The sequence below is a fragment of the Betta splendens genome, chromosome 16, assembly GCF_900634795.4.
Source record: "Betta splendens chromosome 16, fBetSpl5.4, whole genome shotgun sequence".
Classification (NCBI taxonomy): domain Eukaryota; kingdom Metazoa; phylum Chordata; class Actinopteri; order Anabantiformes; family Osphronemidae; genus Betta; species Betta splendens.
The window spans coordinates 9293792-9319727 of NC_040896.2; the positions used below are offsets into that span (position 1 = coordinate 9293792).

A 25936-nucleotide genomic window follows, 5' to 3' on the forward strand; every position below is an offset into this window, starting at 1 on the left:
GAGAGCGGGCACACACGTGGATAGATCTGAGTTGTATCACTTCATCCTATATAGCAATTAGTGTTACTAATAATTAATAACTGAGTAAATACTCAGTAGCTAAAAGCTACTTTTTGGTCTCAAACTACTGATGCATCTACTGATGTTTTAGTGTGTTTTTCTTTAATGGTCTAATTTCCAGATTTATATTGTTAAGTTTCTATCACCTTTTATACAAAGTAACTCGTTCATTCAAATAGTTTTGAGAAGATGCAGTATGTAACAGAAGTTTTTAATGGATTGGCCTCTACACTGAAGTATTGTACTGCTTATTCTGTATCCACTTATCTTTTAGCTTATGACTCTTAAACTATGATGCATTTTGTCATGAATTAAAGCAACAATAAATCAAACAGGTTGACAAACTGCTATGGCTTCAGATCAAACCCTCTACAGTGAAAGTCTGGACGTCCAAGTTGGACCAACCTCTAGGAAGCGAAGTAGCACAAAATACCAATATTCTAAAAAAGACGCACAGCTAGTGTGAAAGCATCAGTGTCTATACTCTGCAGCACCACTAGAGAGCAGTACCACATAACCATGAACAGATAAGAGATCAACCTTTTTTCCAGCCTGGGGTCTCCCTCTCCTCAGATCTCGGTCAAAAATGACGCGTTATGTTTTGAAACTGGAGTTTTTGTTTAGTGCCTTTTGTATCCAGTGATCTTTCACAAAGATTTAACATCAGTAACACCCAAACACAGGGTCCCACAGTCACAGCTAAATCCTTGTGGCAGACACCCACCGACCACTTTATTAGGAACAGGTGCAGTCAAAACTGCCAGGTTGATAATAAGCTAATAAGCTAGTGTCACAGTGGGTTAGGACACTAGTGAGCTATTTTAAAATGCGAGAAGAGCTTTATTCGTGCAAATCAATTAATGAATTTTAAAAATACCTTTCTAAAGATATAATTAATCAGAACATCAACAAAACAATGTCACAAGTCTCCAGCCAACAGGTCTGGAGCTAAGCAAGATGAAAGTAGTTGGATCTCTGCTATGGTCTCAAACATTTCACCATAAGGACAATTATGACTAATCCCAGCTTCATCAACTACATAAAGGATGTTGGGTTGCTCCCCAGTGTCGTACACACTGGGAAGCTTTTCCAGCTTTTTCCACTTTTTAATTCTAAAGATGAGTCATCTTGTTTTATAAGCAGTGTCTTATAGCCACATGTGGAAACACTAATATGCTGAGAAAAATATAAAAGAATAGAGCATATGAGCTGCACTCAGGAACTCGGTGGACCACGCATTGGTCTACATCAACACCACCCTGTAACCAATCGCCTTATAGAGTGTGTACAATGTATTTAGACCACTAGGAATTCCTTTGGGAATCCAAGAAGCGCACCGAAGCTTTCCGGGCGCTTATTCGGTCGCGCAGCAGAGCAGCCTACACATGGTACATATATGATGCCTGTCCTGCTCTCGTTTCACCATAAACGACAAAGTGTGGAGGCAAAGGAGACAAAATGTTCCAGCACACACGAAACATGTGAGCGTAAAAGTGGAAGAGCTCATTTCTCCCGCGAGCGGGGGGTTGGCGCGCCACACGTGCGGGGCGGCATGTTCGCGACTGTATGTGCCATACATGCGCCCCACCCCCTCGTCCATATAGTTACGCGTCCCGGCCTCCTTTAAAGACTTTACATCCAGAACATCGTGTACCATCCACGCGAGCGCAGCCGGACCGTCCTTCGACCCGTCCGACACGCAGCGCAGCAGCGGGTAAGCGCGCACTCCTCGGCTTTGACCGCGAAAAAGTAGAGACACGCGCGAGCAAACAGCTGGTTTCACAGCAGCTCGGCCCGATTTAAAGACGCAAGCGTCGCATTGTATCCGCGGTCAAAGGTGACTTGGCTTGTTAGTCGCTTTTTCACTTCAAAAAAGTTCCATAACTGTGTTTTTTTTCTTTTTCACTTCTGCAACGTCTGACGTCATCGGGCTTTACAAAACAACCTCACAGAAAACGTGGAGCTGTTTCTGGATCAATATAACTAAATAAGGAATCAGGAAATTGATTGACATTTTAAGCAATGACGTTTAAAATGGACGAAGCTGTGTTTTAGCTGCAAGTAAAAAGTCTGTCTGAAACAAATAGCTATAGTATTTTAATTAACTTTATTTTTTTACTTTTATTTTTTATTGGGTAAAAAATAGAAATATCACCGGAATGTATTATTTTATTACTCAAGAGAAGTTACGAGAAAGATTTAATGTCATGTTTCTTCTCCCGCAAACCACTAATATTGAGTTAATTGTCTGGTAAACTGCATTTGTATGACATTCTTAACAACAATTGCAAGACGGCAAATCGGTTGAATGTTCCACGATTTATTCTTGGTTTTGCATCACAGACTGTGGAAATGTGAGACCTCAACTCACCTTAAAATGCTTTATTTAAAGCCATCAGTTTCCTACAGTTGTTCCAACAGTTGGGGCCTTGGGTCCCTGCACACATGGTTAACCTTCTGTACATTGTGTACTCTGGTGCATTTAAAAGCAGACTTAAAGATTGAATTTAAAGATTTAAACATTTGCATTTAAAGCAGATGAACCTTTTTTCAATTTGATGCCAACTGAAGAGAATTAAGACATGTCACATATTCACTGCACAAATTAAGGATACACTTTCAGTGCCAAAATTTCATGGACTATAAACTGTAAAATACTAATTGTAAAAATAACTTCAGTATGAAGGTGGATTTGCAATTGTGGATTTATCAAGATAGGTGAACAATCCTGACTGCAGGTCCTCGGACCTCAGCTGTTAGCTGCCCCCCTCAGTCACAGGAGCTGAGACAATAGGCTGTAAGCAGGAAAAAGTGACATGAGAGGGCGGGACCAAGAGGTCAAGAAGCAAGCACTGATTGGCTACTTGGCAGAACTACACAATGCTTCCAGTAAATAAGTCAAGATCACGCATGACTGTGGTGATGAATAAATAGTAAATTAATTCAGATTGTTGTCATGTTGGAACGACCAGCCGTGTTTTCTATGTGACTTGATATATTTAGATTATGTGGAGCATTCATAGTAGTTGCGATTCAGAAACAGAACAAGTAAAACAATCCCATCTTTTAATGAAGCCTCGTGCCTTCTCAGCTCTGACTGTGAGCCAGAAGAACTTCAGCTGTTTATGTTAGTTTTTATATGTAAAAAACTGAACCCCCGGCTGGTTTGATGGGACTTTCACAGCAGGTCAGATTGAAGGTCAAGCATTTAAATGGCAGGCGTAGCAGGCGTATTTTTTGCTGTGTCATGTGCACATTTTCTTGGCAGTGCTTTGATGGTGGTTGCCAACAACATGACAGTTTGCAGGTATGTGACTTACTGGACTGGATCACCCACCATCGTTGTCACTCATTTTATGAGGAGGTGCTTTAGCGATCGTACAGTAGAAAGTTCCTGTTAGACCCTGACTCTATCTGCCGTAGCCTCGCATAGAGGCTACCTCACCTTTCATTAATCCCCATAATTATAGACTTTGCCTGTTGGGGCATGTTTTATGATTACTGACAATAAAATTAGAATGTGATAACTCGTTAGTTGGTTACATTCATTCTCAGTGTGGATTTCATAACGCCTTAAATAATCAAATTGTACGATGTAAACAGTGACCGTGTCAGACACAGAACTATTAGTTCAGTCAAATGGAAAGTTTATTATATAACAAACGGCCGCTGTAGCGACTGAATCCCAGTGGAGCCGAAAAAAATAAAACAAGCATATCGTTCCTGATGGACAGACCTGGGGTCTGTCGAGCATCGTGTTTCTGCCCCAGTTTGTTAGTTATGTAACCCTACACATGACGCGCCCAGCTGATCGGAGTCATCGTTTGGTTTCCTTTATTCCCATTTACTCTGTTAACTGAAACGACCAAATCATATCTGACACTTCAGTAAGGGGTGTTCTGCTTTTGGGAGGGGTGTGTTTGGAAACGCGACCCAGTGAGAGTAATGCGCTCCGACACCGTGTGGGTGTGTTCTGCGTTAAGCCCACAGATCTGGTTGGGCGAGAGCTGGGCTGTACCAACAGGCGGAGCACCCAGCACAGGCTCCCGTGGTACTTTAGGTCCTTCACTGTTGGGCATCAGTCAAAATATTCGGCGTGGTCGGAAGCAGAAAGTCGAGCTGGCCAGTTGGGCCAGGAGTTCGCAGGCGACGCAGCCCATCCGTAAACCTCCACGAGGAGCAGCCTTTAGAGCCCGGATTGCTTCGTTCTCCGACCAGGTTGGAACATTCATGCGTCTCAGTTGTGTCTTGTTGGACTGTAGCCATCCTCCTCGTCGCCACTCAAAGCTCTGAACCCAGCTCATAGCCACGTCCCTGACCTTGATCTTCAGCGACGTGAAGCTTTGGGTGCTGTGATGCACGGCCACCTCTTGGTGTAAGTCTGTGCAGGTCCAACAGCTGATGCCCAAACATCAGCGCTTGGTCATTTTTAACGTTGGTCGGTGAATGAATGAATCCTCATTTTCTTGCTGCACCACTTCATGACGCAGCATGAATAGAAGCTTTGTTGTGTTTGACATGGTCCGGTCCAAACATGATGATTTAATAACAGTAGGGGCTTCGGGGCTAATCCAAGCAGAAGCTGTGGGACCGACAGGAACTGCACCAAGTGGCTCACACTGAAGAAAACCACTTATCGTGTTCGATCTGTGCGCTGAAGTTTTGTGTCATGACTTCAAATATTTCTTCCTTACGCACGGATCAGATGGATTTGGTTTATTTGGAAACTTCCTTATGGGACAGCTTGAAAGCTTGATTGTGAAAGTATCTGACGAGTAACATTGACACTTGTCGTAGTAATAATAGGTGTACTCTGATGTTTCTGGTGTTTTTAGGCTATGGAGATGTGTTTCTCTTAATCACATCCGTTTTAGTTTCTCGTTACTAAATTTATTTGGTCTTTGTTTTGATTTTGTAGGTTCCTGCACCACATCAGCAAAGATGATCATCAGACTGGGACGTCTGACACCTGGATACTTCCGCCTTCTTCAGGTACAAAGCTTCTCTGGTTTATGTTGGAATAACTGATTAACATTGTCTGTATTTCTGAAGTTTAAATTACCTGGAAAATATACTTTTATTTACTATAATTTTGTTTTATAAATCGCTTTTCATTTTCTTTTTGTCGTCTCTCAGCATTGCTCATAAAGGCGTTAAGACTGAACTAATTTGAGCAGATTTCAGACGAGGGGCCCAATTCTGACCCATAGACCGCGTTCACCAATCTAATTAGTGGTGACACTAATACCTGATATTCTTTACAGTTTCTTTTGTTGCCCCACCACCGTCGTCGTAATCCCCTCATCAGTGGGGATCGTCCATGTCTGGCAATGGTCTGCATCTGAAAACAAAGGCCGATCGACTCGTACAGCTTTGCAGTTTCATGCTCACGTACCTAAAAAAGCTGCTGTTACATAAGAGCTTTTATCTGCTGTAATACAGCAGTGTCATCCCAGGCGCCCACCGGTGGAATAGTGCCACTCGTATTGTTAAGAGAAGTTTCTGAAAAAGATCAGATCAAGGAAACGCTCCGAAAACATCTTGGTGTCATTAGCATTATGTAAATGCAGCTTCCACCGAGGCCTGGTTTCATCTGACCTGTTGGTTTTGGGCCCGTTAAGTAGGAGGCGTACTTTGCGTTGCGACCCTTTTGAAATGCTGCCCTTCCTGTAGCGCTGCCTCAGGCTCCTCAGGGGCCACGCAGAGCGAGGAGGAGCCGTAGACTCACAGGCCGACGTGAGCGGAACATTTTGTTCCCCTTTCGCTAACTTCCCTCCCCCTTCTGAATATTCAATCAGCGCGAGACTGACGTAGTCGTTTGATGCTACGCCTCTTCAGGCCCACGGTGGGCTGACCTCTGACCTTTGCCCTCTGGTTTTCGCCTTTGCAGAGGCAAGTTGCTGGTGAGGTGCAGACGCAGCCGCACGACCGCGCCGTCAACCAGATAGCCATGATGCTGGCCATCGTAGGCCTGGGCCTGAGCTACTACAGCGCCAAGCAGATGACGGACAAGGCTCAGCCCGTGCACTGAACAGACCGCTGGGCCGGTGGGAGGTGAAGGCGACGGAGCGAGAAGGCGGCGGCAGTGAACGCGGCATCGCAGTTCTCGCCCCAGTCATGGTCACACTCACACAGCGAATTCCTGGACTCCCCACCCACGGCGCGCAGAGGTGTTTTCTCTACTTCCTGTCACTGCGACCTTTGGTTTGTGGGGACGGCTCAGCTGGGGTTCTAGAACTAGAAAAGGCTTCTGGGTTAGTGTGAAAGAGCCAGAGAAACAAACCCAGGCCTCTGCTGAGCCTCCAAACAGATCAAGTCTCTACTTGTGATCTTCTCAGTGAATATTTGCACATTTTAAATACTACAATAGATGCAAAAGGACCTTAACTACTCACACTGTCTTTGTACTTGATGTTTTCTGTGATGTCACACTTTTAACTAATGAAGTCTGGTCATGTGTGACTTCTTCCCTTCTCCATCTCCTACAAGTTGATGCAAACATTCACCTTCACTGAACATTGCATGCGTGTGCACAGGTCTGTCTCTTTTTTTGTTGATGAATGTAAAACCTAATTTTGTAATGATTTTTAATAAAGCTGTGAATACGATCCAACGAGTGAAAAGCCTGTTGACTTGTGTTAATGAAATCAATGAGAGCGGAGCCCAGGTTGGCACCAGATGCTGCAGCGCTTCGGTGTTTCCTCCGACGGCTGATCGGCGGCATCTCCTGCACGCAACAGGAAGTGGTCAGTCTGCTCTCACGGCATGTGTGTGTGTGTGTGGAGTGAGGTAACGCCTTTGTTTTCCGCCGCTCGCGTGCCGCCTGCACACGCGAGACCAGTCTCACACTGAAGCGGCGCCACGGCTGGAAATCTATGCAAAAATGAACGCCTCGCACTGAAACGCGGCCGACGCGACCCGTCGCCTGCTGTGGTTTTCAGGTTCGAGGCTCACGGTCTGTCTTTCTGCACGTCCTCCCTCCCGGGCGCAGGGCGCATGCCTGCTCACAGGCTGATGTGATGCCCTGTGACGCGCCGAGGCCTCGTTGGGCGCCACGTGCCCCCGACGAGGGCTCCTCCCCGTCCTCCACTCTCGCACATCACTGGGCAGAAATCTCTTTCTGGCAGCTCGGCGGTGGTCGGGCCAGGACGCGGCCTTAACGAAGGCAGCCCATTGGTTAAACAGCGACGCGTCACCAACATGCCCTGCTCTGGAGCCGCAGAGACAAAGGGATGGGGATAAGGTCATTGGTGGGGAATGTGGATGGGAGGATCACTGTTAGGATCAGGGCAGCGGCTCCATTGTCTGGATTTAGTTTTAATATTGAACCCTTTTAAGCAAAAGCGTTTCAAGGTTTAATGGTTAAATGGTCTAGAAGCTAAAATAAAGTGAAGGCTGGTGAATAAAACGGCCTCAAGGCAAGGAAGCACTTTTGAAAGATAATGATCAGGAATGGGGCGGAACTCCACGCTGCAGGTGTAAAGCTCATTCTCACGTCACCTTCAATTTTACAGTCACCGGGTTCACACACATGCACTTCACACCTGGGAACAATTACAATAAATCGACACGCGATGAAGAATCTGCGCGGTGCCCAAACACGCCTCGCACAGCAGGCCACATCTGGGCACCTCTGGCGGAGCCCGATGCGGATGTGGACGCGTGTCCTGGACGGAGGCTCTGTCACATCCACCACGAGCAGCGTGACCAGGAAGGTGACGAGCTCGATCGCGCCACCAACGGCTTCGGCCACAGTTCCACGGGCTCCACAGCTGCAGCTGCGCCTGCACTCGTCCTGTTGTTCTACTGTAGCAGCACACGAGCAGGACGGGCGCCATCGCGGCGCCGGTTCAGACGGTGGGAATGTTGTCTGAACCCCCGGCGTTGGTTTGGACGGCACATTTTCTGGCTCGGCTGCTGTTTTAGAGGAGCAGAGACGCTGATCTGCTCATTTCCTGTCCACTGAAACGCTGGGAGCCGGAGCCGGACACGGGCAGGTTGTTTCTGTCATGAGACGACTCAGCTGCAGAGAGGTCTAACTATTAGCATTAGAGGAATCTATCAGGACTTTTAATGTATTTGTGCCTCGTTAACAGGTTCACATTCACCTGCAGAGTCTTTACTGTGAACGCCTCCACTGCCCATTTTCTGATCATGGCGACAACCCTTCTGCTGTAAACAGGTTTACATAAGTTTCACTGTGCTTTTTCTCAAGCTGGCATGAGTTACTCCAATGTCAAACTTATCACTCATGCTCCTCAGGGGATGAACTAACGGGGAGCAAACTAATTAAAACCACTGCAGGAGAGGCTGAAGTTCAGCACATGTACAAACAAAGCCTAAGCCCTATTATACTATTATAATATGTCTCAGCAGTGGAGCCCAGATGAAACCAGCATCATGTGATATCTCTCTGTCTACGCTCTGTGTTTCCTATTTTCTGATCTATAAATCACCCAGCGCTGCAGCAATGAGAGCTCAGAGCTGAGTGATGGCTGTTGCTCTCTAATCCCCTCGTGTCGGCTCCCGGTCCCGCTGCTCCGCTCCATCCGATCTCTGCCTGGCAGCTCCTCTTGGCTGATGCTCGTCAGGTTAATTTTGGAGCGACTGCTCAGAGCAGGTGCACACAGACATGTGAGCGGTCCAGAGGACGCGGACGACGCATCGACTGAGCAACTGCATGCGGCCGGAGCCACCAGGACGCTCAGCAGCTGGGATTTATGACCGCTGCAGAGAGGTCTCTGTTTACAGCTTGGCCACGGTGGCTCCCCATTGGTGGACACGGCTGTCAGTTACATAAAGCCTAAAGGCCAAAGCTAAACGGTGGGTGAGAGGACGCAGTTGCTGCAGATGCTGCAGATCAGGACAAACGGTTGCAGCAAAAGCTCAAAGTGCTCCAACTCACCTGTGTATTAACATACGTGCGCTTCTGGAATCTGAAAGCATTGGGTTTGGAACTGAGTGCCTGCTTGAAGCATTTTGTGCCGTCGTTCATTTGACGCCTTCTTGTGTATTTGAACTTGACGCCTCTGCTGAGCGCAGCGAGAGGCCCCTGTTGGGGAACCGCCTCCGGCCGTGCAGCCAGAACCCGCCTGAGCAGCCGGTTTGAACAGGTCACATCCTGAAAAAAAAAAAATCCTTACACAAGTGAAGAGAGGAGCAGCGACAACATGAACAGCGGCGTGGGGATGTGAAGGTGGGATTGTGACACACGCCTCGAGTGTGTCGTTACAGTAGATACATGAGTGTGAGTCAGAGCCCCCAAAATATCCCAGCACGCGTCATGTTACGAAGCCTGTCACTCAGATGCAGTGCGTTACAGTGTGTTTGCACTGAGAACAAAGGCTCACTTCATACAGAGCACATGTGTTTTCAGCAAGTTGTGTTGAAGTAAATGCCTTTTTACTTATGAGTCCGTCTTATTGGTGCCTGGTGCACTTAGACGTCTGCACTGCTGCTCTGGAGGTGGAGCTGCAGCAAACAGGGTGAACAGGAGCGATGTTTCCATCAGCCTCAGGCCTCAGGAGTCACAGGAGCCGTGACACGAGCCGTGCCTCAGGACGCACCACTGCTACGGTTTGGATTCTTATAGATTGTTCTTTCAGTAGATGATAAGCTGTTATTATTGAGGGTCATCCAGTCCATCACGCTGTCACACATTTAGGTGATGTTTGGACTAAAGGAGGACGCAGAGATCTGAGCCTGTTCTGAGTGTAACCTGCGTGTGTGACCGTGTGAGCGGGTTGAAAGACAACAGCGGAGGTCAGGCAGCGCTGCAGGACTGTGTGCATGTAAACACTACATGAAGCAGCAGAGCCGTGGGTCCATTCTCCATTCTCGTGGGTGCAGATAAGAGGAACCCCGGAACCTTTGATGGTGGGATCACGAGAAAGAAAAGAAAACAAAGGCTTCACGCTGTTAATGACAGGAATCATCCCTGCTTTCTTCAGATTTACTATTAGTTTCACGTTCGTTGCCAAGTTGGGAATAACCTGGAGAGAGTTACGTGAAACTCCAAATCTGAGGCCAAGTCACTAACGTGAGCCTGTTTAAGATGGTAAAAGCTGTGAGCGGGCGTTTTATTGGACGTTACATAAGCGCTGCCATGAGAGGAAGCTGCAGCGCTGACACAGAGGAGTGCGTGCAAGCCGAGGTGTTTATGCAGCGTTATGTCACTGCCTTCCTTCAATGTGTGCAGACATCAGTACACAAACAAACGCGCACGGCCTGAGGCAAGGTCTCAGCAACAGCCCGATTCCTGGATCAGGACCTTTGTCTCAAACGTAAATGTCGTTTGGGACAAGCAGCAACTGTTGATGCAGCGCTGGTCAAACAGCTGTTCCACAGTCTGACCCACTGACCTGCACAGTGAAACGTTCCTGCATCACATCGATCAGCTTCAAACACAATGTGTCACATCTGCCTTGACCTACACACACCAATGGACCTCCATAGACATAATTATAACGTCTTCCCTAGCTCCCAACCCTTACCTTCACAACCAAAGGCAGACGTCGACCTTTGCTCTAATCCGAACCAAAACCCATGTCTAACCTCAACCCTAAAATCACATCTTAACCCTCAAACAGGCCATTAAGGAAGTGAGGACCGTCCAAAGTGTCCTCACTTTGTCAAAATGTCCTCACGTTGGTAGGAAAAGACAATTTTTAGTTCTCACTTTAATGCTAGTACACACACACACACACACACACACACACACACACACACACACACACACACACACACACACACACACCTTAAATACTGAAAGACGCCCACAAATACACAAACGTACAGCCCCTCACACACACACACACACACACACACACACACACACACACACACACACACACACACACACACACACACACACACTTCATTGTCCAGTCCCGGTCCCTACAGGAGGCTCACCACCTCCTGTACAACACCCAGCTCCTAAATAGACCTGTTATGTGAACGCTGGTGAGGCAGTAGCTGAGGAGAAGGACAAGCACAGATGTGTCACCGTCTTCTGCAGTCGTCTCAGACTCCAGATCTGCAACGTTTACTGAGGTCCTGTTCAAGTACCTGCTACTTTACTGTACCACAACCTCGATGAACTCTAATAATTCTCCATTCTCCAACTCGACTCTATCGATTCCAGTCGATTTGGATGAAAGCTATTGTTATTTATTATATACATTATAATGATTCTACAACCAGTAACATCCACCCCCGCTGAGTTGTGATGCGGCGGCATTTGTGCACACATGTGGAAAACATGAGGGAGTGATGGATTTGTACATTGTGTTCTCCTTTTTTCCAGCAGGACTGTTTCACTGTCGCCCTCTGGTGGCAAAACCAAGCACTAACATTCCACATGTTATCGTCAGGAAGGCACTGTATGCATGTGATGCCTCCAATATACAGGTAGAAAACTTGTATTGTATTGTAATTGTATTGTTGGTGCCATAGTCTGCATCAGAACATCACTATTATAAATGTCTTCTTAGTTGTTGCTTCCTCTCTAAGGACCAAGACCATGACGGATGCTGGCAGTGAAAGTGGCTGTTGGAAGTTCTATGTATTTTCTATGTGCTTTATATTGCTTCATCTGATTCCAGCCTTTTTCCAACGCAGTCATATATATTGGTGCAGTCTTCCATGAAGAACCAGGTCCAGCTCCGTGAAGGACTAGCGCCTCCTAGTGGACGTCTGAAGCTCCCACAGTCAGTCCATCGGTCTGGAACAAGTCCCGTCAGTAACTTAGTAACTGTCAGCTAGTAATTAAACACCCACTAATATTGGAAAGATTTGAGTTTAGGGAAGAAGACAAAATGATGAAATAAAAAATAAAGTTGTACTAAACAAATGTGAGCTCCAGAGAAGTGATGCTGTTATGTGTTTATTCAGCGCATAAATCCTGTCAACACTGAATCCACCCATCACTGACGGCTCCATTAGCTCCGTGTCAGGGTGTGTCTTCTCCATCCTGAAACGTGAGCAGTTCCAGTCACAACCAAACTGGACACTCGTCAAATAACCGACGGCTACCGGTCCATAGGAGGATTCATAATTCATGGTGATCTCTTCAATCTGCTTGAGCTCAACCAGGGAGAACGGTGCTTTGGGGGAAGGATTAAATATCAGTCAGGATTATCATCATCAGCTTGACATGAATGTAAGAACCTGTGGTATATGATTCCTGCTGCAGATGTTAATACAGCTGCTGCAGATGTTTGAGTCCCATAAGCCTTCATTATCTTCAGTTCTGCTGTTGGTGCCGGCTGAAACCCAATCAGTCATCAAAGCTTTATACTTCTCTGCCTATCTACGCTCTCAGGTTGCCCAGCTACCAGCCACAGAACACACATGTACACAAGGTCCGATTGGAGTCTGGCCGATGAGCTGCAGCAGCCAATGGGAGCGGAGGGAGGGATGCTGAGGAGGTGACCAGGTAACTGTGGCAGATGCACGAGGATCAGAGGAAGATGGAAGACAGTTGTGTTTCTATGTACAAACATGGATGTGTATGTGAAGTTAAACAAGACCACTGCTGATTTGTGTGACGTATGCTAATTAAAACTGATCAGGACTTTATCTATGAGCCCGAAGATGTCAGAAGTGTGCGTGTGCATCAGCGACACAGGAGCCAGCGCTGGCTGACAATGGACCTCTGGCTCTGGAAAGAAACCCTTTGAAATATGAATGAGGAAATCCACACCTGTTTCCAGGTAACAGAGGCAGAACCGTGACGCCGCACGTCTGTGTGTGCGCGAGCGCCGAGGCTTCACCTGTTCAGAGGCTCCGCGCCGACGGAAGCAGCCGTCAGCCAGGCAGACGCACCCTGAGCAGCACGGACGCTAGGATGCAGCCGGGGCCTCGGCGCTGAACTCCAGCGACGCTGACGCATGGAAGCCGGTGGGAGTCGGCCCAAGTGAGACGAGCCGTGAGAAGCTGGAGGCCCGGCGCCGGGTGGAGCACAGCGGCACCGAGAGCGCTTCACGGGTCCGTTCCTGCAGCCATGAATCCTGTGTGGAAGGTTTACAAGAGCAAGGTGCTGAAGACCATTAACCCAGAGTATGAGGAGGAAATCGCTGACGAGGTACAGAACTCAGACCTTGAGTCTTCTCTTTAGAAAAATCATGAATCAGGTTTTGTGCAGCCGATCATCCTTTATTCATCACCGGCTCAGATGCTCTTGTTGAGCGGCTTTGTTCCGGATCAAAGGGCGCCCAAGGCCGACCTTTGACCTAAACAGCCTCCTCCTCTCCAGTATTTTGACAAAGTTCCTGCATTAAGCTCAAACGTGCATATTGGAGTTGATCTGTGTCTTATGGTCTAATAGCGCTAGCGTTAGCGCTCCGAGCTTGGCAGCAGCGACGCAGACGAAGCAGAGAAACTGGATCCTGCACAGACGATGACGTTCCTCAGGGCTTCTGGGTTTGCTCAGCACTCGGCGCTTCTGTACGAGACCGTTTCCCTGTAGCTGTAGTGTTCGTCAGTGCTGCTGTTTGACTTCTCAAAAAAAATAGAATTACCTACAACCTCCCCCTAAAACCACCGCTGGTTGTGAATGTCCTTAAAACCCATTCTGTGCACTAGATGGCGACTGCCCACCAATCTGCAATCGTTTGACTGTGTGCTGTACATACAGTAGACTGAAGGCTTTGCTGCCTGTGTTCACTGCTGCAGGTCGTAGATGTGGAGAATGAAGTGTGTCCGGTGCACGAGGAGGAGGCGAGCAGCTCCGTGACCCAACTGGCCAAAAAAGTATGTTCACTAAGGCTTGGCTTTCTACCTCCCAAAGCATGATTAGGTGAACCTCAGAGCTTGTTACCATGGTAACGAGGAATATCATAATACGTGGTGGTAAAATCACTTGTAAAGGTATCAGAGAGGCTCAAAAACACCTATTGTGTCCCTGCTTTGACCTTTGACCTTTGTGTGCGCGCGCGCGCGTGTGTGCGTGCGTGCTTGCGTGTGTGTGTGTGTGTGCGTGTGTGTGTGTGTGTGTGTGTGTGTGCGTGCGTGTGTGCGTGCGTGCGTGCGTGCGTGTGTGTGTGTGTGTGTGTGTGTGCAGATGCAAGGAGCCGGTGCTAAAAGCTGGAACCGCCTATCGTCTCTCTTCAACAAAGACGATGAACATCAGCTTCTAGAGGAGACGGAGAGTCCACCAGTCGCTGACCAGTGGGTGGAGATCGCGCGTCATTCGTGTGTCACGTATGTGTGAATCAGAGGAGCTGTGACCCACTTCGTGCTCCTCCCTCTCATTCTCAGTCCTCTCGCCGTGAAGCCGGAGGAGCCTCCGCGACCCGCCAGGCGCTCGGGATTCTGGGACAGCTTCGCGACCAACTGGGCGGCCAAGAAGCAGGCGGAAGCGGCCGCCTCGGCCGGGGCCGAGGCTGAAGCCGAGGCGGCGGCGGCGGCGGCGGCGCAGGGAGAGCCGCGAGGGACCGAGGCCGCGGGGGAACCGGCCTGTGACGGTCAGGTCACGGAGGGGGAGCAGGCGGAAGGAGGCGGCGGAAGGAGCAGCAACAGCTTCTCCAAGTACGTGTCGCTGGGCGGAGGCGGCGAGGACAAGTGGAACTTTGTGACCAGCAAGCTGGCGGATCTGAAGAGCAAGGGCGTGATGAAGACCAATTAGCTGCCGATGAGGGGACGCGGAGGAAACCAACCACGTGTCCGCCGGGGGTCGGGGGAGAGAGGGGGGAGTGTGAAGCAAGTTTATTTTCAACAGAACGTCCTGCAGCTACATTTTTGCTGCAGCCAGAGCTCCGGCACCAAAGCAGCATCACCTAAAAAAGGCATTTTACAAACACAACTGGAGAAGTTTAAGATTTCTAAACCCCTACATTCCCAAATATTCAGGACATAAATAGAAAACGCCCCAGAGAGCAGCGATGGGTTAGATGATAAAGGAGAGGACATTCAGAGGCTCAGTGAACCAAACCACTGAGCAGACTTGAATAGAGCTAACTTCCCTCAGACGTGAGGGCCGAGTCCTGTCCAGGTCTCTGTCCAGCGGCTGCGAGAGGCCTTTTATTCACTAGCGGCCGGTCGTATCTGTTGTGTGTGTATATCGACTTACCCCAAGTGCTTGTTAAACGCGAGGATCGAGTTTGCTGACAGTGGAAATGCCACCTGAGCAGCTCCACCTAATCTGCTGCGCAGGAGAAACTGGATTAGGAGATTAGAGAGGGCGATATGTGCGTGTGTTGAGGATTATCCTCCTTAACACTTAGGGAGGTTTAACAGCGCACGACGTTCTGTCACCATTCACTCAATACATTGGTCTCATTCCTTCAGGGGGGGAAATCGTGCTGCATAGGTTTGTGTAAAATGTGAACGTGTGTGTGTGGTGAGATGATGTCAGGTGCATTGACCTTTGACCTTATACCTCTGGAATGAAACAATAACACCCTATTGTCAGCTTGCATTCGTTCTAGACCTTTTACATGTGCTTTATTTGGCTTTAATTGTTGCTGTAGGTTTTATTCTGCTGGTTTGATTTCTGGTGTCATGCAATAAAGACTAACGCACTAAATGAATGAGCGTGTGTACAGACGAACGTCAGCATCGACATGCTCCAGAGTGACACAGAGAGGATCCCAGACACGTGGGGTTCACGCTTGTGTCATAGAGTTTGGTTTCTCTGTGCTTGATTTTGTTATTACTTCCACCACATGAACCGACAGTGAAGAACCAGCAGGGGGCTCCCTTTGACTTCTACCTTACCTACTGGTTTCACTGGTCGCCTCCCTCCTCACATATTTAGTAGCAGGATAAGACCTTAGGTCATATTTCCAACCAATAAAACCAAAACCTCCTTCTTATAAATTTCCCCCTGATTTCCGTTTTCCCCTGATTGACACCCATTTTCCGCCCGTTGGCGTTCCCATTTAAACTTCCCATGCCGCCTTCTAACAGGCAGCTCACGTGAAGCCTGTTCTATATTTTAGCCTGAGCAGCCATTATTTCCATGTGCTTCCGATGTTGTTTCAAGTTGTCAGTGAATCTCAGCTCTTTCTTTCCAGATTCCACAGCTGTCAACCTCAGTTTGGCTCAGACCAGATCCTTGTTCAGCTTTTCTGACATGTTCACCCAGTTTCTGTGTCACGGAGCTTTTCCCGTAGGGATATTTTGGGAACTGATGAACTGCTGGTGAGCAGCTCCAAGGTCCATGTTGTAGTTTTGTGGTTCCAGGAAGCAGTGACTTGTGGAACCGGGTTCATAGACCCAGTGATGGTTGGAGGAGGTGGATGGACAAAGAGACAAATGAGCTTTGTTTGGTTTAACATTAAAAATGGAATCCAATTAAAACTAATTAAAATATTTTCCTCTACTATTAAAAACAGGATGTAAACTAAAAGAACTGAATTATAGTTTTCTATTTCTACACTTCTCCTTTTTTTAAGTTAATGTTTGATTTTAGGTTAAGACAATAAAAACCTTCGCCTCCATGTTGTTCTGTGTCAAGCGGTTCTGACTCCGTGGCACGTTCTCATACTGAATCCTCCTCCACAGGTGCTTTTCTCCCTCATAAGGTCTCATCTCCGGATCTCCGGGCTTCGTGACTGACTGTGAACGCTGCGCTTTAATCTCCAGGAGGCTTCGCCGCGCGTCATGAGGGTCTTTGGATGAAAGCAACGCCTCCGTTACAGCAGAAAATCCACGGCGGGACCTCCTTCCACAGGTGCGCCCCCCCCCCCCCCCCCCCCCCCCCCCCGACGTCCAGCCTCCTACACAATCACGTCATTCAGCCTTTTGTCCTGCTCATGACTAAACCGCCTCACACCTCGTCTTGGGCTCGGTGCCGCACGCTGTAATTACCTCAGACAAAAGCAGCCCACAAAGACGCGTGTGATCATGTTAATTGCTGCGCACAGACCACAAGTGTTTTCCCTTCTCTCTGTGGGATCGTCTGGACAGAGACGGCAGCAGGAGATAACTGCTTAAACCTATTTAGGTCTGTGATTGTCTTTTGCAATGATGGATAGCAATTATCCACTCAAAGTAATGCTAAAAATGTGCGGATCCTCAAGTTCAGGGCAACTTTACACAAGCAGAAGCATAAAAAACACAATACGAGTTAAATTTGTGTTGTGGCAGAGGTTTCTGGTGCTCTGAGGGATCTCTGGTTATCCACAGGGCCCGGTTCTGCTGGAGAGAGAGAGAGCAGAGCCCACACGAGGTCAGTGGGACCGGTTCTGTGGCACAGTGCAGTGTGTGGGTCTTACTAACCTGTGATTATGCTGCGTTTCCAGCCCCTGTCCCTTTGTGACTCTTAACCAGCCGGACTCATAAATTACACAGCCGGAGCGACCCGAATGAGCCAGATTTAGGAAAGTCCGCTTTAAAACGATTACCCACGCTCCCTGAAATCGGAGGTTTCGCCACGAAAGGTGATATTCGACCTTCAGCCTCGGCCCCACATTTCTTACATGAAAGCCCTCGCAGTCAGACGTGTCTGCTCGCAGTCAGGTATGACGACGCTGTGGCGGCACCTCTGCAGGCGAGATGACTCACACACTCCAGCGGTCCCATCTGGAAAAGAGAGAGAGAGAGAGAGACACACACACACACACACACACACACACACACACACACACACACACACACACACACACACACACACACACACACACACACACACCTGCTCCAGGCGAGGATGTGGAACCGTCTGACACACACAGACGTCTCCCTGGGAGCAGAACGGGTCCAAGTGGAGGACAGTGACCCGGGAAAGACACCAGACTGAGGATGTGTGTGTCTGTGTTGGTGGAACGACATCGCTCTTACATCAAACAAACAAACAGACGTAAGAGCTCATCAGGGTTCAAATGCTGGTTGCCTACTGGACGTGATCAAGCTTCCATCTGTCCTCCATGTCTGTTGTGTTGCTGTCTGTCTGTGACCAAAGAGGGTTGAGCATCATTAGTGGATGTAACGCAAACCATGAGTTCAAGGCGTGTGACACTAACATGCAACACGGAGCATGTGTGTAACATCACAACATGCAGACATTCTTCCACTGACTGGTTCCGCTCCACATGCAGAGAACGGTCAGAAACTGTGAAGACACAAGGAAACGAGTGATGTGTGACGTCGCCTCCTCCGGAGACGAACCACTGGAAGCGCTCGTGTCGCAGCTTCGCCATCAAATCCATCCGCTCGTCGTCTGCTCATCGGCAGTGACGGGGACATAGTTGCGCTCTCTGACGTGCGGCTGCAGAGCTGGAGGGGGGAGAGACTGGCTGTAACTTTGCTCCAGACAACACGCTGATAGTTTTATCAGCCACGAGCACGAGACCCTCACAACACATGTAGCCAAAGCAGTTAGCGGCGCTAATCTCTGCTGTTTGCAGTCAGTCTGCTGAGATAAGCAGGAGGTGACTTCACTGCCGAGCTCAGCCTGATCTCCTCAGTGTTGCTGTGACCTCCGCCTTGCAGCTCGTAGACGTCTCTCTCTTTCGTGGATCAACTCCGGTCTTTTCCTTTCACAGCGGCGTTGGTTAACTTGGTGCCACCTTTGTGTTCCTCTCAGAGGTCTCGTGTGGTTTTAGAGGGATAACGGAGGAGGTGAATTAAGGCCCACAATCCTCCATCCCCCACGTTGCATTAAGGAGGTTCCACCGGCTCAGCTTCAGAACCTCCAGGTCCCTGGGAACGGCTTTAGGAGACCCCGCGGCCCCTGCAGAGGGTGAATCACTGCACTGAGCCGGCCCCGGGCCACTAAAAACACAGGGACTCACACACAGAGACACGCACGGACCCCCGTCATCTGAAATCTGATGAGCCACCTCCAAATGTAGGTCTGTCTGTCTGTCTGTCTGTCTGTCTGTCTGTCTGTCTGTCTGTCTGTCTGTCTGTCTGTCTGTCTGTCTGTCTGTCTGTCTGCCTGTCTGTCTGTTGTAAATAGATTGTTCAGCTACTAACCCTCTAAACAGGAGCCCAGGGCTTAAAGGCTCGTCCTATGACCTTGCTTCACTGCATTTACAGTCAATATGCGTGTTTTTGTGTATTATGTATATTTGTTGGCTGCTTTGGTTATTTCCCCATCAACTAAGAGGTGCACCAGAACGGGAGCCTTGCTCGTGGGCGTTTCCGTGGCTCGTCGTCGTGGACGTCTTTGTGCTTATCGATCGCGTGGCCGTCCACAAAGTCACTGTCAGGCTCAAGTTACTGTTTCTGCAGCTGTTTAGCTGTTTCCTTAAACTCCCGACCTGCAGCGACGGCCTCAAACACACACACACACACACACACACACACACACACACACACACACACACACACACACACACGCACACACACACACGCACACACGCACACGCGCACACGCACACACGCACACACGCACACACATACACGCACACACGCACACACGCACACACGCGCACACACACACACGCACGCACACACACACACACACACACACACACACACACACACGCGCACACGCGCACACGCGCACACGCACACACGCACACACATACACACATACACACACACACACACACGCACACACACACACACACACACACACACACACACACACACACACACACACACACACACACCAAAGTGAGGACTGCAGATCAGAGAAGGAGGTCAAATGCCTAAAAGACAACGACCGTTTGTTATGTTGTGTCCATAGACTTTATCTAAAAGAACCCATTTACAACAAACTAGGTTTGTGGGTTTGTTCCTGAGGCATTTTGCTTCACAACCATGGAATTTGGGCCTTTAAGGTCATTAACACTGTGTACGGGTTAATTATTCAGTTGCAGGTTGTTGCAGCTCTAATACGTTGTCCAACCTGTCATACCACATAAATTGCAATGATATTTTATATATCTTTTAAGTCGTATAAAAGGAGGAAAAAAAAGATTTTTGTCATTTTTCCAGCACATCAGGCAAATCGAGGCTGAGGAACCAGTGGCCCGTAATGTAACCAGCCAAGTGGGAAATGACACAGTGATGCACAGCTGGACCTCCGCTCTCCCGTTTGCCATCGCGTCTGATCAGCGCGGCCACGGGGACTCGCGGGGTCGGAGGTCAGCGGCGCAGGCGTCTATTCACAGCGGTGCGAGCCCACGCGTCTCAGCTTACGCCCGCTCCTGCTCTGCTGCTGCACGGAGCCACATACCCACATCCAGCCTGTCATCACGATGCCATTAAAGCCTCCTCGTCTCTGCCTCGGCTGCACCCCCCACCCCCCGCACCCCCACAGATTCCTGCTCTCCTCGTTCCCTCGCGTGCTGCTTCTCCTCAGAAACATCGGCCTCCTTCTGTCCGTCTCTATTTCTGACGTGGGAGTCTGGGTGTCACTGCCTGTGTGGGTGCAGAGGCGGTGGTGGTGGTGGGGGGTGGGGGTTGCTGTCAGGAGGTGCAGTCACTGTCAGACCAGTTTCACTGAAACACGCTTTATTCAACACTTCTCTGAATCATTATTATAAAATTCAAATCAACGCTCTTTCTGCCAGTTCGTGTTCTGGTCCGAGACCTGGCGCTGCTTCACACACGTCCCTGACTGTGGCCACACCTCCTCCCTCCTCTTCCTCTCTGCCTCCTGCTACTTCTCTGATTGCTGCGTTCGACTCACCTGCGCCTCTGGTTCATGTTCCCTGTCTCATTTACTCCTCTCTGTCTGTCCTGAGCTCTGACTCCAGGTTTCACCAGCTCTGTGCAGTTCTGTTCTATCCGTGCTCACCTGTAGCCCGGTTCCTGGTTGTTACTCGCTTTGCTGCAGCTACGCTGCTTGTGGTCCAGCGGATCCACAGCGAGGACTCGAAGCTGGTTCTTTTGTTTTTGCCTATATTTAAGTGAGAACCAGGACTTTTGGTTTTATTGTTTAGTCCCTTCATCTTTTGTGTTTGGGAGCGTTTTTGCTGTTTTGTTGTTTGTCGTTACATTCATTTCTTTGTGATTAAGGCTTCTAGCCTTCAGCTCTGTTCGGGTCTCCTTGGGTCCAATGAACATTCAGTGACTCAGTCTGCCATTTTGTAGCAGACTTAATAATTTGATGTGAGCCAAACAAAGTCTAAGGGCACATGGGACCAAACAAATGCACACATTAATATTTCTATTACACTGCATGCATTTTATCAGAAGGATTAAATTACTGAACGCATAAAACGCTGACTAGGTTAGAAGTTCTATGAATAAATAACAGATGTTTTTTGCTGATTCCTTTTTTCATGTTATTCATGATTTATCAGAAATTTAAATGCATCTGTCGTTAAATACAGGCCAAAAATTATGTAGATGGATTTTGTGTAGTAACTTTTCACGATTAACACATTAAATTCGCTGTTGAAACATTTTTACCTAATTTATCTAAAGACAAGTTGTTTGTCTAACATCAATATGTTAATATCTCCATGGGGTTAAATACCAAATCTTTACACATATGAGAATAATAATCTTGTTATTGTTGTATTATAATTATTTATTTGAATCTTTTTCTCTAATGGAAGCTGAAGGTGAAAACATGATGAGTCAGCACAGGTGGTGAAGTCTAGTCAACAAAGATCTTAGCAGATTTAATCCCTTCGGCTCCACGCCTCTGGAAACCAGGGAGCTCCTCTAATGGCTGACTAACTGCGGCTTTCAGGACCTTTACACCTGCGATGACGCACCGATGGGCGCTCGCACCTGGATCACCATGACGCGGTCCCAGCTGGGGGTCACGTTCAGGCACCGGTTTACAGAAAAAAGCCTTTTCTGTAACTCTGTGTTCTACAGTGTGAGCCTGCATTCCTGCCGCCGTGTGCTCTGGGCCTTGGCAATAAGTCACGGGAGCTCATGCTGATGGACTGAAGAATGTAATTAAAGGAAGCAGAATGCATTAGCTCACATTAGGTGTCACCGGGTCAACAGACGAGTCCCGGCATCCGATGACAGATCGCCTGGCTTTACAGGCCCCTGTTGTGATCAGTGCAGTGCAGTTTGGAGCCACAGACGTGAGGTGCTGTTGGATTCAGATGGTCGAACAGCACCTACCAAGCAATGCTGGGTTAAATCACACTATTACAGCTACATCAGCTGATGGCTGACAGGTGACTCTCATTGGCCCCGTCCCCGGGGGCGGTCCTGCCCAGCGTGGCGCCGTGAGGATGGGCCTCCCTTCGCCCTGGCAGCCGGCGCGGGGTTAAATCAGAGGCCAAGCCCAGCGCTGCGGCGGAGACGAGGGTGAGGTCCGAGCTCTGCTCGGCTTTGATGAGCGCAGATGCTCTTCATCCGCAGCCCACCGCATTCTGCTGATTGCTACTGTTTGTGTAGCGGCTGCGACGGCCACGCCGCCGTTGCCACGGACGACGGTGCACATCCAACTCGTTCACGTTTACCGCGCAAATATGGTTTAGGACCGGTTTTAAATGTCGGTGACTTCTCTAATTAGCTTCAGGTCATAAAATCTGCTAATTTCAGAAGATGAAAAAACCCAAACTCTTTTCAGGAGGAAACTAGAGTCTGCGTTTGTTTACGTGAGTGCGGTATCAGAGATCTGCCCAGTGTTTGTGCAAAACTACACGATTTTGATTTAATTAGTGCCTTAATTACAAAGTCCAACCGTGAGTGAGCAGCCTCCAGTTAAACGAGCAGAAACTATTCACAGGCTTGAGTGGCTTTTACAGCCCGCGATGCCTAATGAGTCCAGGAGTGAGAGTTACGAGAGCAATTTTGATCTCATCTTTTACTGCTGCCTTTGAACTTTTTAAAGGTCTGACAAACAAACAGCACTGATTCTCAGACATCTTCTGGTAGCTCAGCCGATTCAGAGTGCTTGAGTGGACCAAAGCTGACACCTGTACTGACACCAGTACTGGGAGCTAAAGATGGGGCTCTGAACTCTGTGACCTTGTGGGAACCGGATATCGGCGTCGCAGGAGGTGTGGACGAATGTTTTCATGGATCCAGAGGAGCAGCGCCGTCCAGCTGTCGACCTGATGTTTGCTTGTTCCCACATGACTGAGAATAGCTCTGACTATGTGATTAAGCTGTTTTCTCACTAACCAGCGGCTTAAAATGCCCTCGCAGCGAGGAATGCATCGCAGCGTAGCAGCAAAAACACAATTTCTCAGCTTCATTCAGTAGAAAACACTGGAAAGGCTGCACTCACCCATGCTGTTGTCTCACACTATTATTACCTTCGATTGATTTATCTGGAAAATGTTTGTTGTGCGCAGATTTAAGTTTGCATTGATTTAAGTCTGAGTGGCTTTTGGCTCAGTTCATCAACGCGATGATCTGAAACCGGTCGTGTGGCTGACCACGTACATTTGATTTACCTCCACAGTCTTATTATAACCCTGTTTACTGCTGCTTTAGACGCCCATCTGCTTCCAGAGTGACTGACAAACGTCTCTAGCTCTAAATTTAGTAAAGACAACCAGATTCAACAGGCTCCACCAAAGTTGAAATGAGAGGAATTTCATTATTTCAGTTCTGAGTTTTCTCGGTATCTTGGTTCTCAGGCCTCGTGATTTTAAAATAGCACAGAACCCTTCACCGCAGCATCTTTGCTAGTTTGCTCGTGTGTGAGCGACTCGACCCTGGTGACAACCGTCTGACCACACAGACTCTATCGCAGGTAGTCAAAACAAGCACAACACAAACAAGCCTTAACCTTAAACCTTAGCTCCGACGTGTCGGCTGAGGGTTTGTGAAGAAACAAACGCCTGCGTACCTGTTTCCAAATGAGCTGCAGCATTATGACATCAGGCATTCTGTTCCCTGATGAAAGTCACTGTTTATCACAGGCTGGTTGTCAAAGCTGGCGTGAACGGAGGATACTAGTGTTGGACACAACTGGACCCATATGAGTGTGTGTGTGTGTGTGTGTGTGTGTGTGTGTGTGTGTGTGTGTGTGTGTGTGTGTGTGTGTGTGTGTGTGTGTATGTGTGTGTGTGTGTGTGTGTGTGTGTGTGTCGGCCACATCACTTCTCATGAAGAAGAAGTTTGAGCCAAATAAAATATTTGCAGGAAACAGAGACACAGGATTGAAAATTTCGATGTTTAATATTTAAAAGATCTTGAAACTCAGATGTGATTAAATCACTTGCGACAGTTTAATGCACTCACTGCTTCAAGCTCCCGACATTTATGGCTGGAAATGTCTGTCCGATCCTTCCGCAGCATGTAAGAGGTGGAGGAGGTTCCAGGGGTTACCTGGTTAATCCTGTTTTTGGTGGTGAGATCAAAGCAGCTACCTGGGCTTCTGTTCCGTAACGCTACAGACAGCGGAGGGTCAAGTCAACGGTTCAAACTATCCAGCAGCGGAACCTGTGAATACCTTTATTGTCCCCTGGGTGAAAGGAGCAATAACCGCTCCACAGTGGGTTTCGGCTCGGCCCAGCTGCCGTCGACCCCTCGTCCCACAATGAGGGTCAGCTGACCTCGCTGAAAGGAAAACACATAAAACTCCTATCTCCTGTTCCTGGACGTCTCGACGGGTCTGAACCAGAGCCCCTCCGGCAGAGCTCCCGTTGTTCTGACGTCAGACGCCATTTGAAGAGCGTGCTCGGCTCCTGGTCGGGTTTCCCACAGGACAGAGGCTCAGCCCATCTCCACGACCCCCGGAGGTCACGCATGAGAGATGGGAACGAAAAGGGCCCCGGCCTGATTTATGGCCCAGCGTGGCTACAGGATACCTTCAGATGGGGGGGGGGGGGCACATTCCCCCATCACCCACTGCCAGTGTTGGTTTAAGATTCCAGCCATTTGGAGGGAGAGGCCTGGAATTCTGCGTTCACCACAGCAGCTTTGGGGTGAAGTGGGCTTTTAAATAGCTTTGTAGTGTGAGAGGCCACTGGGGTCCGGTAGCTTTTGGCTCCAGACCTAAACCTGCTCACCAACACATAATCGGTCCCCATGTATCTGGACATTCACACTGTTCTGTTTACTCACAGTGACCTATCTGCCTTCATCCACTGGGCAATGAGGTGCGTAACAGGTCAGAGGGTCATTTAACGTAAACCCCGGCTCACGTTGCTTCCTGCTTGAATTAGACTGAATATATGTGCTCACAGCCTTGTCTCAGTCATCTAGACCTCCCTGTGCTTCCCAGTGTCCACAGAATCTTCCTGATGGAAACATGTCCTGGCAACAGCTGGTAATTGGCCGCGCTATTTTATCCCCTTCGTGCTGGATCCTGTGTTAGCTGTGTCCCTGAGTCATGGACTGAGCTTCTCTCATGCGTGGACGTCCACAGTCTGCTCAGACCGCCGGTGCAGAAGAACTAGGCCAGATTTGACACACTTCACGAGCCAGGCTGACTCTGACACGCATTATTCTACTACGAGAGGAAAAGCTCACAAACGCGTCGCAGTCCGGAGCCACTCGGGCGCAAAATGACGGCATCTGAGCCGAGCCGTCGTCCAACAGCCCGACTGGAGGTTTTGTCCAATACTCTCGTATTGTCCTGAAAGTCAGTGTGCTGCTTTTAGGGCGACCTTCAAGTAAGTGGATGGAGAGATGCTGTATTCAGTTAATCCTCCAAACCTAGTGGGAAGTCATAACTGGGTCAGAACTTTCCTGGACAGGATTTGCTGGTGGGCAAAAGTGTAAAACAGGAGAGGCCCCCCTGCTGTGCACTTTATGAGGGAGGAACCACATCAGCAGCATTAAAGCCCGGAGCCGAGGATCCCTGCGAGTTTATCATCCACTTTTCCAACCAACACACCGAACGAAGCCGTAAAGAGCGACACCCGCCCCGAACTCTGCTTGCTCAGCACCAGACCGGTAAAAGCCCGAGCTGTCAGCCCTGCAATAACAACATGTGAATTGTTCTCTACCAGCTGTTGTCTGTTTATTTCCAGACAGACTGAGGGAAGAAAGGCCAAACCCAAAACATGACCATATGTTTAAACCTTGTCCTATGAACCCAAAACAGGAT

The 25936-nt window shown here is 48.7% G+C and overlaps 1 protein-coding gene and 1 long non-coding RNA gene across 2 annotated transcripts; both read left to right on the plus strand.

The window, feature by feature from the left end:
• Nucleotides 1–9370: 9370 nt before the first annotated feature.
• Nucleotides 9371–12213, plus strand: LOC114843290 (uncharacterized). The gene is made up of 3 exons (XR_003783563.3): nt 9371–9636; nt 11369–11469; nt 11680–12213. It is a non-coding gene; the product is annotated as an uncharacterized LOC114843290 (long non-coding RNA).
• A 295-nt stretch (nt 12214–12508) lies between these two features.
• LOC114843550 (uncharacterized protein C1orf232) lies at nt 12509–16391 on the plus strand. Its single transcript, XM_029130207.3, has 4 exons — nt 12509–13144; nt 13735–13812; nt 14123–14229; nt 14320–16391. The coding sequence occupies exons 1-4, from the start codon at nt 13064–13066 to the stop codon at nt 14684–14686; spliced, it is 633 nt and encodes a 210-aa protein (XP_028986040.1). The 5' UTR covers nt 12509–13063; the 3' UTR covers nt 14687–16391.
• Nucleotides 16392–25936: the final 9545 nt, after the last annotated feature.

What these genes read in the sequence shown, in the direction of transcription:
- LOC114843550 (XM_029130207.3), top strand. Translation starts at nt 13,064, where the DNA reads ATGAATCCTGTGTGGAAGGTTTACAAGAGCAAGGTGCTGAAGACCATT. An exon ending in AGGAGGAAATCGCTGACGAG is followed by an intron (nt 13,145 to 13,734) that starts GTACAGAACTCA and finishes TCACTGCTGCAG; the next exon opens with GTCGTAGATGTGGAGAATGA. An exon ending in TGACCCAACTGGCCAAAAAA is followed by an intron (nt 13,813 to 14,122) that starts GTATGTTCACTA and finishes GTGTGTGTGCAG; the next exon opens with ATGCAAGGAGCCGGTGCTAA.